The sequence below is a fragment of the Molossus molossus genome, unplaced genomic scaffold (assembly GCF_014108415.1).
Source record: "Molossus molossus isolate mMolMol1 unplaced genomic scaffold, mMolMol1.p scaffold_m16_p_13, whole genome shotgun sequence".
NCBI classification, from domain to species: Eukaryota; Metazoa; Chordata; class Mammalia; order Chiroptera; family Molossidae; genus Molossus; species Molossus molossus.
The window spans coordinates 4,492,355-4,508,152 of NW_023425348.1; the positions used below are offsets into that span (position 1 = coordinate 4,492,355).

The window sequence follows — 15,798 nt, forward strand, 5'->3', positions numbered from 1 at the left end:
AAAAACAATTCAAAGGATCAATGAAACAAAGAGCTGGTTTTTCGAAAAGATAAACAAGATTGATGGACCCTTAGCTAGACTCACCAAGAAACAAAGAGAGAGAACCCAAATACACAAAATCAGAAATGAAAGAGGAGAAGTAACAAAAAACACCACAGAAATACAAAAGGTCATTAACAACTACTATGAACAACTATATGGCAACAAATTCGACAATCTAAGCGAAATGGACAAATTTCGAGAAACACACAGTCTCCCAAAACTATTCCCGGAAGAGATAGAAAACTTGAACAGACCAATAACAACTAAGGAAATTGAAGAGGTAATCAAGACTCTCCCAGCAAACAAAAGCCCAGGCCCAGATGGCTTCACAGGGGAGTTTTTTCTGCCATTGATTCCGCCCTCCCCCTCCCTCCCAGCACTGTCCCCAGCTTTGTTGTCCATGTCCATGGTTCATCCATACATGCATATATGTTCTGTGGTTGATCTCTCCCCCACAACCCCCTATTGGGGGATTGTCAGTCTGTACACAACTTCCACGTCTCTGGGACTACCCCATTCCACAGACTGATACGTTCATTATAGTCCACAAATAAGTCAGATCATATGATACTTCTCTTTCTCTGTTTAGCTTGTTTCACTTAGGATGATACTTTCCAGATCCCTACATGTCGTCTCAAAAAATAAGAGATCTTTCTTACAGCTGCATAGTACTCCACTGTATACATGTACCAAGGCCTTTTTATCCATTCGTCTACTGATACACATTTGGGCTGTTTCCAGATCTTAGCTATTGTAAATAGTTGTGCTACAAACATGGGGGTACATATATGCTTTCTGATTGGTCTTTCAGACTTCTTAGGGTATATTCCTACAAGTGGGATCACTGGGTCAAATGGAACTTCAATTTTTAATTTTTTGAGGTACCACCATATTGTTTTCCATAGTGGCTACCCCAGTCTGCATTCCCACCAGCATTGTACTAGAGTCCCCTTTTCTCCACACCCTTGTCAATACTTATTTGATGATTTGTTGATGGCCATTCTGACAGGTGTGGGGTGATACCTCATTGTTGTTTTAATTTGATTCTCTCTAATGATTAGTGATGTTGAGCATTTCTTCATATGTCTCTTAGCCATTTGTATGTCCTTTTTGGAGAGGTGTCTATTTAGTTCCTCTGCCCATTTTTTAATTGGGATCTTTGTCTTCCTTTTGTTGAGTTGTAGGAGCACTCTATATATATTGGAAATTAACCCCTTATCTGATGTATCATTGAGAATTATGCTCTCCCATACAGGGGGTAGCATTTCCATTTTGATTATTTTATCTTTTGCTGTGCAGGAGGTTTTTAGTTTCATGTAGTCCCATGTGTTCATTTTCTCCTTTGTTTCTGTTGCCTTAGGTGATGTATCAGTGAAAATTCTGCTGCGTATGATTCCTGAAATTTTGTTGCCTACAGTTTCTCCTAGGATTTTTATAGATTCAAGAGTCACATTTAAGTCTTTTCTCCATTTTGAGTTTATTCTTGTGTATGGTGTTAGCTGATGGGCTAGTTTCATTTTTTTGCATGTAGCTGTCCAATTTTCCCAACACCATTTATTAAAGAGTTTGTCTTTACTCCACTGTATGCTTTTGTCCCCTTTGTCAAATATTAATTGAGCATATTGCCTTGGGTCCATTTCTGGGTTCTCTGTTCTGTTCCACTGGTTTCTATGCCTATTCCTGTGCCAATACCATGCTGTTTTGATTACAGTGGCTTTGTAGTACAACCTGATATCTGGTAATGTGATGACTCCAACTTTATTCTTCTTTTTCAAGATTGCTGTGGCTATTCAAGGTCTTTTCTGGTTCCATATGAACTTTTGAGGTATTTGTTCTAGTTCTGTGAAGTATGTCATTGATATTTTGATAGGGATTGCACTGAACCTATAGATTGCTTTGGGTAGTATAGACATTTTAATGATGTTAATTCTTCCAATCCATGAACAAGGTATGTGCTTCCAGTTTTTTATATCTTCCTCTATTTCTTTTTTCAATACTTTTCTGAGAATAGGTCCTTTATTTCTTTGGTTAAGTTTATTCCTAGGTATCTTAATTTTTTTGCCACGATGGTAATTGGGATTGTTTTTACAGTTTCTCTTTCTGTGAATTCATGATTGGTATATAAGAATGCGATTGATTTCTTAATTTAATTTTGTATCCTGCTACTTTTCTAAATACATTTGTTAACTCTAGTAAATTTCTGATGGAGTCTGGGGTTTTCTACATATAGTAACATGTCATCCGCAAATAATGACAGTTTCACTTCCTCCGTTCCAATTTGGATCCCTTTTATTTTTACTTCCTGTCTCATTGCTTTCACTAAGACTTCCAGTACTTTGTTAAATGAGAGTGGCGAAAGTGGGCAGTCTTGTCTTGTTCCTGTTCTTAAAAGAAATGCTCTTCATTTTTGCCCATTGAGTATGATGTTGGCTGTAGAGTTTTCTTACATGGCATTTATTATGTCAAGATATGATCTCTCTATTCCCAGATTGCTGAGTGTTTTTATCAGAAATGGGTGCTAGATTTTGTCAAATGCTTTTTCAGCGTCTATTGATACAATCTATCATATGATTTTTATCTTTCATTTTGTTTATGTGGCGTAACACATTTATTGATTTGCAAATATCCCCCAGACCCCGTCTCACACCTTCGCAATCCTACCACGATCGAGTCAGTGTCCCTGGTGATATGGTCCTTGCAAGCTGCTTTTCTGTTCGTTTTTCCTGTCAATTTGTCTGTGTTATAGTTGTAATTCCAGTTTGGTTCTGGGAGACGGTATGTGTAGCTTCTATTCACTCTGCCGCCATTTTGGAATCCCCGAAAGCAGTTCTGAGAGGGAAGTTCATAGCACTACAGGCCTACCTCAAGAAACAAGAGAAATTTCTAACAGACTATTTAACCTCACAACTTAAATAATTAGAAAGCAAACAAAAAGAAAACCCCAGAGCAAGTAGAAGCAAGGAACTAATAAAGATCAGAGCAGAAATAAATGACATGAAGACCAAAAAAAACAATTCAAAGGATCAATGAAACAAAGAGCTGGCTTTTCGAAAAGATAAATAAGATTGATGGACCCTTAGCTAGACTCACCAAGAAACAGAGAGAGAAAACCCAAATACACAAAATCAGAAATGAAAGAGGAGATGTAACAACTGACACCACAGAAATACAAAGGTTATCAAATATTATGAAAAATAATACGGCAACAAATTCGACAATCTAGCAAAATGGACAAATTTCTAGAAACACACAGTCTCCCAAAACGGGACCCGGAAGTGATGGAAAACTTGAACAGACCAATAACAACTAAGGAAATTGAAGAGGTAATCAAGACTCTCCCAGCAAACAAAAGCCCAGGCCCAGATGGCTTCACAGGGGAGTTTTACCGAACATTCAAAAAAGAACTAACACCCATTCTCCTCAAACTATTTCAAAAAATTCAAGAGGAAGACAGACTTCCAAACACGTTCTATGAGGCCAGCATAATTCTAATTTCAAAACCACAAAAAGACACTACAAAGAAAGGAAACTACAGGCCAATATCCCTGATGAACATAGATGCCAAAATCCTGATCAAAATACTAGCAAATCGAATCCAGCAATACATCAAAAATATTATTCACCATGACCAAGTGGGATTCATGCCAGGGATGCAAGGCTGGTACAATATTCGCAAATCAATAAATGTGATACACCACATAAACAAAATGAAGAATAAAAACCACATGATCATATCAATAGATGCTGAAAAAGCATTCGACAAAATCCAGCACCCATTTGTGACAAAAACGCTCAGCAATGTGGGAATAGAGGGATCATATCTCGACATAATAAAGGCCATATATGAAAGACCTACAGCCAACATCCTACTCAATGGGCAGAAACTAAAAACATTTCCATTAAGAACAGGAACAAGACAGGGATGTCCACTTTCACCACTCCTATTTAACATAGTACTGGAAGTCTTAGCCATAGCAATCGGATTAAAGAAAAAATAAAAGGGATCCAAATTGGAAAGGAGGAAGTAAAACTGTCATTATTTGCAGATGACATGGTATTATACATAGAAAACCCTAAAGACTCCATCAAATATCTACTAGACTTAATAAATGAATTTGGAAAAGTAGCAGGATACAAAATTAACGTCAAGAAATTAATGGCATTCTTATACACCAATGATGAATTCACAGAAAGAGAAACCAAAAAGACAATCCTCAGGACATTGAAAAAAGAAATAGAGGAAGATATAAAAGAGTGGAAGCACATACCTTGTTCATGGATTGGAAGAATTAACATCATTAAAATGTCCATACTACCCAAACAATCTATAGATTCAATGCAATCCCCATCAAAATATCAATGACATATTTCACAGAACTAGAACAAATACTTCAAAAGTTCTTATGGAACCAAAAAAGTCCCCAAATAGCCACAGCAATTTTGAAAAAGAAGGACAAAGTAGGTGGGATCACAATACCAGATATCAGGTTATACTACAAAGCGACTGTAATCAAACAGCCAGGTACTGGCAAAAGAACAGGCATATAGACCAGTGGAACAGAACACAGAACCCAGAAATGAACCCAAGGCAGTATGCTCAATTATTATTTGACAAAGGTGGCAAGAGCATACAGTGGAGTAAAAACAGCCTCTTTAATAAATGGTGTTGGAAAAATTGGACAGCTACATGCAAAAAACTGAAACTACACCATCAATTTACATGATACACAAAAATAAACTCAAAATGGATAAAAGACTTAAATGTGACCCGTGAATCCATAAAAATTCTAGAAGAAAATGTAGGAAACAAAATTTCGGACATCATATGCAGCAGAATTTTCACTGATACATCACCTAAGGTAACAGAAATAAAGGAGAAAATGAACACATGGGACTACATCAAACTAAAAAGCTTCTGCACAGCAAAAGAAACAATCATCAAAATGGAAAGGCAACCCACTGTATGGAAGAACATCATTGCCAATGATATATCAGATAAAGGGTTAATTTCCAAAATATATAGAGTACTCATACAACTCAACAAAAGGAAGACAAAGAACCCAATTAAAAGATGGGCAGAGTTGCTAAATAGACACCTCTCCAGACAGGACATACAAATGGCCAAGAGACATATGAAGAAATGCTCAACATCACTAATCATCAGAGAGATGCAAATTAAAACAACAATGAGGTATCACCTCACACCTGTCAGAATGGCCGCCATCAACAAATCATCCAAGTGTTGGCGAGGGTGTGGAGAAAAGGGAACTCTAGGACATTGCTAGTGGGAATGCAGACTGATGCAGCCACTATGGAAAACAATATGGTGTTACCTCAAAAAATTAAAAATTGTACTTCCATTTGACCCAGTGATCCCGCTTCTAAGAATATACCCTAAGAAGCCTGAAACACCAGTCAGAAATAATATATGTACCCCCATGTTCATAGCAGCACTATTTACAATAGCTAAGATCTGGAAACAGCGCAAGTGTCCATCAATAGAAGAATGGATAAAAAAGCAGTGGTACATTTACACAATGGAGTACTATGCAGCTGTAAGAAAGAACGATCTCTTATCCTTTGAGACAACATGGAGGGACCTGGAAAGTATTACCTAAGTGAAATAAGCCAAGCAGAAAAAGACAAATACCATATGATCTCACTTATATACAGAATATAATGAACATAACAGTCTAAGGACTACAGTAGACCCAGAAACATGGAAGTAGGGCACAGACTGACATCCGTCAGAGGAGGGGGGGCGGGTGGGAAGAGATAAACCACAGAACTTATATGCATGTATACATAACCAATGGACATAGACAACAAAGCCGGGGACAGGGCAGGCGTGGGGTGGGGAGGGAGGTGCCAATGGGGTAAAAAAGAGAAACATCTGTAACAAATAAAAAAATTTAAAAAAATAAAAATAAAATAAAAAATAAAAATAAAAAACTACCATCCCTTCATCTGTTTTTCTCTTAGGTCTGTTCCCTAGAAGCTATTATTTTTACCTACCTGTATTTATGACAGAACTACATGGTTCATCCGAATGTTTTTAAGCTTTAATTCAACACCTTGTATTAACATTTCCCATGTTACTATGTAGCCTTCATACTTTTCATCTCAATGAACGTCTAATGTTCTATCAAGTAAAAGTTTACTTAACCATTCTTTGTTGTTCTTAGGTTTTTACCATTGAAAGTAAATATCTTTATACCTAAAAAAAAAAACAACAAAAAAAAAAAACAAAAAAAAAAACCTGCTTTTGCTGCCTCCCATAGATTTTTGTATTGTTGTGTGTTCATTTTCATTGGTTTCCAGGAAGATTTTAATTTCTTCCTTGATCTCCATGATAACCCGTTCATTGTTCAATAATATGCTATTTAGCCTCCATGTGTTCCAATGTCTTTGCATGTTCTTCTTGAAATTGATTTCTAGCTTCATGCCAATGTTACCTGAGAAGATGCTTGATATGATTTCAATCATCTTGAACTTGTAGAAACTCATTTTGTGCCCTAACATGTGGTCTATCGTTGAGAATGGCCCAGGTGCACTTAAGAATGTGCATTCTGCAGTTTTGGGGTGTAATTCCCTGTAGATATCTATTAAATCCATTTGATCTAGTGCTTCATTTAGAGTCTGTGTTTCCTTGTTAATTTTTTATCTAGAAGATCTATCCAGTGATGTCCACGGGGTATTGAAGACGCCTGCTATGATTGTATTGCCGTAGATTTCTCCTTTGAAGTGCTTCAAAAAAATTTTAATATATTTTGGTGCTCCTATATTGGGTGCATATATGTTTATCAAGGTTATATCTTCATGTTGGATAGATTCTTTCAATATTATGTAGTGGCCTTCTTTGTCTCTAGTTATGGCCTTCATTTTGAAATCTATTTGATCAGATATGAGTATTGCTACCCCAGCTATTTTTTGCTTTCCATTTGCTTGGAAGATTTTTTTCCATGTCTTCACTTTCAACCTATGTGAGTCTTTTGTTGTGAGGTGGGTCTCTTGTAAACAACATACGTGTGAGTTATGCTTTCTTATCCAAATAAATACTCTGTGTCTTTTTATTGGAGGATTCAAACCATTCTCATTTAAGGTGAAAATTGATATGTATTTATTTATTGCCATTTTTTGTTCAATATGATTATATTTTTCTTCCCATTTCTTCTACTAATTACAGCAGTCCTTCTAGCATTTCTTGCAGTGCTGGTTTGGTGCTAATGTATTCCTTTAGCCTTTTTTTATGTCTGGGAAGCTCTTTATTTGACCTTCTATTTTGAATGATAGCCTTGATGGATAGTCTTGGATTCAGATCCTTGTTTTTCATTACCTTGATTACTTCATGCCACTCCCTTCTGGCCTGTAGTGTTTCTGTTGAGAAGTTTACTGACAGCCTTATGGGGGTTCCACTGTAGGTAACCTGTTGCTTGTCTCTTGCTGCCTTTAGGATTCTTTCTTTGTATTTAATTTTTGACATTTTATTTACTATGTGTCTTAACGTGGGCCTCTTTTGGTTCTTCTTACTTGGGGCTCTGTGTGCTTCTTGAACTTGAATGCCTTCTTCCTTCACCATGTTAGGAAAGTTTTCTGTCACTATATCTTGAAATATATTTTCTTTTTTTTTTTTTTAATCCTCACCCAAGGATATTTTTCCATTTTTTGTACAGATAGAGTGGGAGGGAGAGAGAGAGAGAAACATCGACGTGAAGGGACACATCGAGTGGCTGCCACCGGCACGACCAACCAGGGCCGGGGACAAAGTGCAACCGAAGCACATGCCCTTAGCAGGATCTGAACCCGGGTCTCTCCAGACCGCAGGCCGACGCTCTAACCGCTGAGCCAAACCGGCCAGGGCTTGAAATATATTTTCTAACCCTTCCCCATTTTCTTCCTCTTTGGTGACTCCTAGCATGTGAATGTTATTACGTTTCCAGTTGTTCCACAGTTGTCTTAAGCAGGCTTCCTGTTTTCCAATTGTTTTTTCCTTTTGGTTTTCTGATGGGTTGATATTTTTCTACCCTGTTATCTAATTCACTAATCCAGTCCTCAGCTTCCTCCACTCTGCTGGTTACCGCTTCCAATGTGTTCTTTATTTCTGCTATGTCATTCTTCATTTCCACTTGGTTGTATTTCAATGTTTGTATATCTATACTCAAGCCTGATGTCCTCACTCATGCTGTTGAGCTTCCTCAAGATCATGGCTCTGAACTCTACCTCTGATAATTTGCTTAGCTACATTTCATTGATCTCATCTTCGATCGAGTTCTCTTGTTCTTTAATTTGGGATTGTTTCTTTGTTTCACCATTTTGGCTGTTTCAGTTTGCTTTTGGTGCCTGCCAAATTTTCCCTGTGGGTATTGGTGTTCTGCTGTTTGTGGCTCCCTCTACTGGGTTTGAGTTAAACACCATGTTAAACACCACCGTCAAATCTTTCTTTCCTGGGCAGATTACAAGCCCAGGAAAGGTTCAGTTATCCTCTAGCCTTTTCCTGGTGGCTAGTAGTCTCAGTTACACAGTGCGCTGGAATGTAGCCCTGGTGTTCTGCATAAGAGCATTTCCAGAGGGTGGGATAGATGCTGGTCACACCAGTCTCTCTCGGGCTCCAGCTTCCCACTGCTTTTATGGGCTATTGGACTGCACAGGCCTCTGTGGAGTCCCAGGTCCCGCCACTGGCGGCTGGGGAGTGCTGCTGCCGAGTGGGGCTCAACTCCTGCTCAACTTTTGCTGTAGTTTTTGGGGATGGGTCTCAGCTGCTGGTCTGTGCTTCTGTTGCCTGGGGATGGATGTCTGCTCCCTAGCCTCTGTTGCTGGGGGTATATCTCAAGAATGATCAGGATGCTACTATGGGGGATGGTGCTGGGCTCCCGGCTGTCCACGGCTTCCACCACCTGCACCTTGAGAGCTCCACTACTGTGCACCGGTCTGTGTTTACACAGAGTGTCCACTGTCCAATAGTGCCAGGTATGCTGGTGGGCTCAGGTGTTGGGCCCTAGCCGCTCCCACTGCCTCCTCCCAGGGAAGACCCGGTATCTTCCAAAATGGTGGGACCTCCCCACGACTGGGGACAAGCGCCCTAAAGGGCTGCTTACCACAGTAGCTGGCTGCTCCCGTCCACAGCACAGGAACTTTCTTCTCCATGGCCCTGCACTGCTTGGGTTTGGTCATCCACCTTCATGTCCACTGACACTCTCTCACACACTCGCTCACTCTCTCACACACTCACCCTCCCTCCGGTCCTGTCCATCGCCATCTTCCTCACAATTCCTTCAAGATATGGCACTTTCTTTGCAAGAAGAGACACTAGTAACTCAATTCACAAACCAAAGCCTTTATACATTAAGCCATAAAACTACATGCCACAAGGACATAGACCTCACTAAAAACCAAGCCAATTCTATACTATTATCAGGCTTCCTCATCATTTCATCCTATCTTAGGTTCTCTTGAACTCATTTCCTGATTCCAAAACTCAAGCAGCACCTAAAAAATTATTTCTATCAATCTCAACACCCTTCCCACCTTCATGATTCATTTTTGACTTATGTAAAATGACCCTGAGACCAATATTGAATCCAGAAATGTACAATGTATAATGTATAATGTAGGGCAAAAGTAGGTGTACAGTTGTGAGTACAAGAAAAACAGTTTATTCTTGTATCGTCATTTATTTATTATTGCATTATTTTCCATATGAACAACTATAAACCTACTTTTGCCCCAAGCTGTATAGAATGTATAATATGAAATATTTTGAAGCCTAAATTTACTCTCTATTAGAGTAGAAATTCATTTTGCAGCACTTGCTGGGTAGCTCACTGGTTGGAGTGTCATCCAGATTCACCAAGGTTGTGGGTTTGATTCCCAGTCAGGGCATCTATCAGAAGCAATCAACAAATGCATGGATAGTTGGGACAACAAATCGATGTTTCTATCTCTCTCCCTCTCTCTCATCAATAAATAAAAAATAAAAACCCATTTTGTAGCTTGAAAGCTGTTTTATTAGGAATATTTCCATTATATGGTTCTTTTTTATCAAAGGTCTTTTCATCATGATGATTTTCATCACATGCATTACTCCCATAGCAGTTTTCAAAATGCAAATTTGTTTTTAAGCAGTAATAATTATAAATGCAACATAGCTGCTTTGAATAAATGATGTTACGCCTTGTTTACCATAACAATGAGTGACACTAGTAACAAGAACATGTAAGTTCTGTACAGATATTATGAACAGTGACAATATGAGAATAGGCACTGCTTTCAAACAAAAGTTCATTATAACCAAAATGGTTTTTCCCAATAATCTTTAAGTTTCATGTATATATAACTATTAAAAAACTTTATTAGTAAAAATCCTTCAGGAAATAGAATTTTAAAATGCTATGGCCTGGTATTCCAAAATGGCAGCGGAGAGAATGGAAGCTACACAGCCCATCTCCCAGGACCAAACTGGAATTACAACTAAAACAAAGACAAATTGTCAGGAAAAAGCAACAGAAAAGCAGCTTGCAAGGACTATATAACCAAGGACACTGACTCGATCCTGGTAGGATTGCAGAGGCGTGAGACGAGGGCTGGGAACCCACGGACAGCAGCGGCCTTAGCTGTGAGCAGCGTCCTCAGGGTTACACTGCCAAGTGGCTCCACAGCACAGAGCCGGGAAAGATGCTAAAATAACCACAGCCACTCACCTTGGGCTCCAGCAGAGGGAGGGAGACTGGACTGGAACTGTGTGGAGACACTCGGGATTTGGAGAGTGCTCAGAACTTTTGCTGAGTCCTGAGTTGCTGGACTGTGGCCACATTACTCCTTCCCAGGGCTCTGGAGAGAGGTACAGGCCCCTCCCTCAGAGATTCAACCCCACCCTGTGGGCCATTGAAATGCAAATTGATGTTCATTAACAACCAGTATCTGCCCTACCCTAGGGAAATCCCCTTACTCTGAACCCCTGAGGCAGTTTTTTTATTCAACTGAGAAGCCAAGGCTCTTCAAGCGTCTTCAAGCAAAAAGCTAGAGGATAACAGAACCTTTCCTGGGCTTCCAACTCTACGCAGGAAAGTAAGAGTTGACAGTGGTATTTAACGTGGGTCCTCCCTCGCTCATCCAAACCCAGTAGAGGGAGCCACAAACAGCAGAACACCAACACAAACAGGGAAAATTCAGCAGGCTCCAAAACCCACTGACATAGCCAAAATGGTGAAAGAAACAAATTCCAAATAAAAGAACAAGAGACCTCTACCAAAGATGAAATGAATGAAACGCAGGTAAGCAAGTTAACAGAGCTAGAATTCAGAGCCGTGATCTTGAGGAAGCTCAAAAGCATGAATAAGGACATGAGCACCATGAGTAAAGACATAGAAACGTTAAAAATCAACCAATTGGAAATTAAAAACCACCAAGAAAAAATGAAGAATGACAAAGCAGAAATAAAGAACACATTGGAAAGACTAAACAGCAGAGTAGAGGAAACTGAGGACTAGATCAGTGAATTAGAAGGCAGGATAGAAAAAACTCAATCAATGAGAAAACCAAAAGGAAAAAACAATTAAAAAACAGGAAGACTGCTTAAGAGAACTGTGGGACAACTGGAAACATAGTAATATTCGCATCATAGGAGTCCCCGAATAAGAAGAAAATGAGCAAGGGTTACAGAATATATTTGAAGAAATAATGACAGAAAACTTCCCTATTTGGTGAAAAAAGAAGGCATTCAAGTTCAAGAAACACAGAGAGCCTCAAGTAAGAAGAACCTAAACAGGCCCACACCAAGACACATAGTATAATCAAAATGCCAAAAATTAAAGATAAAGAGATAATCCTAAAAGCACCAAGAGATAAGCAACAGGTTACCTACAAAGGAAACCCCATAAGGCTCTCAACTGACTTCTCAACACAAACACTACAGGCCAGAAGGGAGTGGCATGAAGTAATCAGGTTCATGAAAAACAATGATCTGAATCCAAGACTACTCTATCCAGCAAGGCTATCATTCAAAATAGAAGGTCAAATAAAGAGCTTCCCAGACAAATAAAAAAGGCTAAGGGAATACATTAGACCAAACCAGCACTGCAAGAAATATTTAAGGAACTGCTGTAATTAGTAGAAGAAATAGGAAGAAAAATATAACCACATTAAACAAAAAATGGCAATAAATAAGTACATATCAATAATCACCTTAAATGTAAATGGACTGAATGCTCCGATAAAAAGACACAGAGCAGCTGATTGGATAAGAAAGCATGACTCTTATATATGTTGTTTACAAGAGACCCACCTCACAACAAAAGACTCACATAGGTTGAAAGTGAGGACATGGAAAAAAATCTTCCAAGCAAATGGAAAGCAAAAAATAGCTAGGGTAGCAATACTCATATCTGATAAAATAGATTTCAAAATGAAGGCCATAACTAGAGACAAAGAAGGCCACTACATAATATTGAAAGAATCTATCCAACATGAAGATATAACCTTGATAAACATATATGCACCCAATATAGGAGCACCAACATATATTTAAAATCTTCTGGAAGACTTCAAAGGAAAAATCGACAGCAATACAATCACAGTAGGGGTCTTCAATACCCCGCTGACATCACTGGATAGATCTTCCAGACAAAAAATTAGCAAGGAAACAGAGACTCTAAATGAAGCATTAGATCAAATGGATTTAATAGATATCTACAGAAAATTATACCCCAAAACTACAGTATTCACATTCTTCTCAAATGCACATGGGACATTCTCAATGACAGACTACATGTTAGGGCACAAACTAAGTCTCTACAAGTTCAAGATGATTGAAATCGTATCAGGCATCTTCTCAGATCACATTGGCATGAAACTAGAAATCAACTGCAAGAACATCATGCAAAGACACTGGAACACATGGAGGCTAAATAGCATGTTATTAAACAATGAATGGGTTACCAGGGAGATCAAGGAAGAGATTAAAAACTTCCTGGAAACCAATGAAAATGAACACACAACAACACAAAAATCAATGGGTTGCAGCAACAGCAGTTCTCAGAGGGAAGTTCATAGCATAGTCTCCCAAAACTGGACTGGGAAGAGATAGAAAATTTGAACAGACCAATAACAACTAAGGAAATTGAAGAGGTAATCAAGACTCTCCCAGCAAACAAAAGCCCAGGCCTGGAAAGCTTCAGAAGGGAATTTTACCAAACATTCAAAGAAGAACTAATACCCATTCTCCTCAAACTATTTCATAAAATTCAAGAAGAAGGAAGACTTCCAAACTCGTTTTATGAGGCCAGCATAATTCTAATCCCAAAACCAGAAAAGAGACACTACAAATAAAGAAAACTACAGACCAATATCCCTGATGAACATAGATGCCAAAATCCTGAACAAAATACTAGCAAATTGGATCCAGCAATACATCAAAAAAAATTATTCATCATGACCAACTGGGATTCATCCCAGGGATGCAAGGCTGGTACAATATTTGTAAATCAATAAATGTGATACACCACATAAACAAAATGAAGAATAAAAACCACATGATCATATTAATAGATGCTGAAAAAGCATTCAACAAAATCCAGCACCCGTTTCTGATAAAAACGCTCAACAATGTGGGAATAGAGATCATATCTTGACATAATAAAGGCCATATATGAAAGACCTACAGCCATCAACAAATCCAGAATGGCCGCCATCAACAAATCATCAAACAACAAGTGTTGGCAAGGGTGTGGAGAAAAGGGGACTCTAGTACACTGCTGGTGGGAATGCAGACTGGTGCAGCCACTATGGAAAACACTATGGTGTTACCTCAAAAAATTAAAAATTGAATTGCCATTTGACCCAGTGATCCCACTTCCAGGAATATACCCTAAGAAGCCTGAAACACCAATCAGAAAGAATACATGCCCCCCCACCCCCCACATGTTCATAGCAGCACTATTTACAATAGCTAAGATCTGGAAACAGCGCAAGTGTCCATCAGTAGATGAATGGATAAAAAAGCTGTGGTACAGCCCTGGCCAGTTTTGCTCAGCGGTTAGAGCATTGGCCTGCGGTCTGGAGAGACCCGGGTTCGGTTCCCACTAAGGGCACGTACCTCGGTTGCTGTTTGTCCCCGGCCCTGGTTTGGTCGTGCAGGTAGCAACCACTCGATGTGTCCCTTTCACATCGATGTTGGTCTCTCTCTTTCTCTGTCTCCCTCCCACTCTATCTGTACAAAAAAATGGAAAAATGTCCTCAGGTGAGGATAAGAAAAAAAATTGAAAATAAAAAAAAAAAACCTGTGGTACATATGCACAATGGAGTACTATGCAGCTGTAAGAAAGAAAGATCTCTTATCCTTTGAGACGACATGGAGGGACCTGGAAAGTATTATCCTAAGCAAAATAAGCCAAGCAGAGAAAGACAAATATCACATGATCTCACTTATTTGTGGAATATAATGAACATAACAGTATGAATAATTGGGTAGACCCAGAGATGTGGAAGTAAGGTACAAACTGACAACCCTCAGAAGAGGCGGTGGGGGGAGGGAAGAGATAAACCACAGAACTTATATGCATGTACGCATAACCGATGGACATGGACCACAAAGCCAGGTATGGGGTGAGGGGATGGGGAGGAGGGCGTCAATGGGAGAAAAAAAGTAGAAACATCTGTAACAAAAATAAATTAATAAAAAATGTATTTAAAAATAATAAAATAAAATAAAATGCTATGGCCTGAACACTTTCCATCTCCCTCCCCCCAAAAAAATATTGTCATCATAGTTTGTTTGGAATATAATTGTTGAAATCTAGCAAAAATTACAGAGCAACTCCTTATGATATAAATAACATTAAAATTATCCAAAGTTTTGGTTTGTTTAGATATACAAAACCATGCTATTAGTAAATTAAAGTTCTTATAACATTTATATATTTACATAAACTCAGTAACTGTATTACCTGCCATATTGTCTAATATATCTGAACCCCAATCTCCTTGAAACACCGATGTTAAAATGCTGTCAAATAAATGAAGTTCCTTTGCACCAACAATTTTGTCACGAAATAAGCGTTGTGCTTCATATGCTACAATTTCTAATACATAATCTAGTGGATGGTTTGAAGGTCCTAAAACAGACAAAAAAAATTTAATTGTAATAAAATTCAAATTATTTTAAAATGGTTAGTTTCAACATATTATTAGGAAGAAATAGAGTGAAAATCTACATACCGTAATTTCGGCATCAGATAAATAGAAAAAAAAGAGAGAAAAGTTTAAATTCATTGGGTTAACAAGTTGGTAAATTTTTTGGTTATGTAAAATATATTTAAGCACTATTATCACTAGTTCAATAAAAATGTAAATGCAAAAAAGCATTTTAAACATCTTTAGTTACAGAGAATAATTTCATTTTTTTTAAAATCATGCTTTAATTGTGATAATCATTAATAGTTTAAATGAGAAAACATATTATAATTTTAATATTAATGTTTAAATTTAATGTTTATTTAAATTACATGTTGTTATAGTTTTTTAAACTACTATAAATAGTTACTCATTTAATGTATCTATTACAAACACAATATACAGCATAGACAAACACTGTTGCTTTCTAAGTTAAGTGTCTAGAAATCATAAAAGCAAAACCTACCTCCTTCTAAATCATATCTGAATAAACCAAGAACCCACTGGGTAAGGATGCAAGGAGTGAAAATATAGTGACTATAATCATCAACTGTAAATTTGGCTCGCACCTGTTAAAGAAAATACAGTAAA

At 38.1% G+C, this 15,798-nt stretch overlaps 1 protein-coding gene across 1 annotated transcript in view; it reads right to left on the bottom strand.

The window, feature by feature from the left end:
- Positions 1-15,798, bottom strand: part of DYNC2H1 (dynein cytoplasmic 2 heavy chain 1) — a 432,306-nt gene that overhangs the window by 324,956 nt on the left and 91,552 nt on the right. Inside the window, exons 46-47 of the mRNA XM_036258012.1 lie at positions 15,674-15,776; positions 14,982-15,149 (exon numbers count right to left, since the gene is read on the bottom strand). Coding sequence (XP_036113905.1) covers positions 14,982-15,149; positions 15,674-15,776 — 271 coding nt within the window. The remainder of the gene's footprint in view (positions 1-14,981; positions 15,150-15,673; positions 15,777-15,798) is intronic.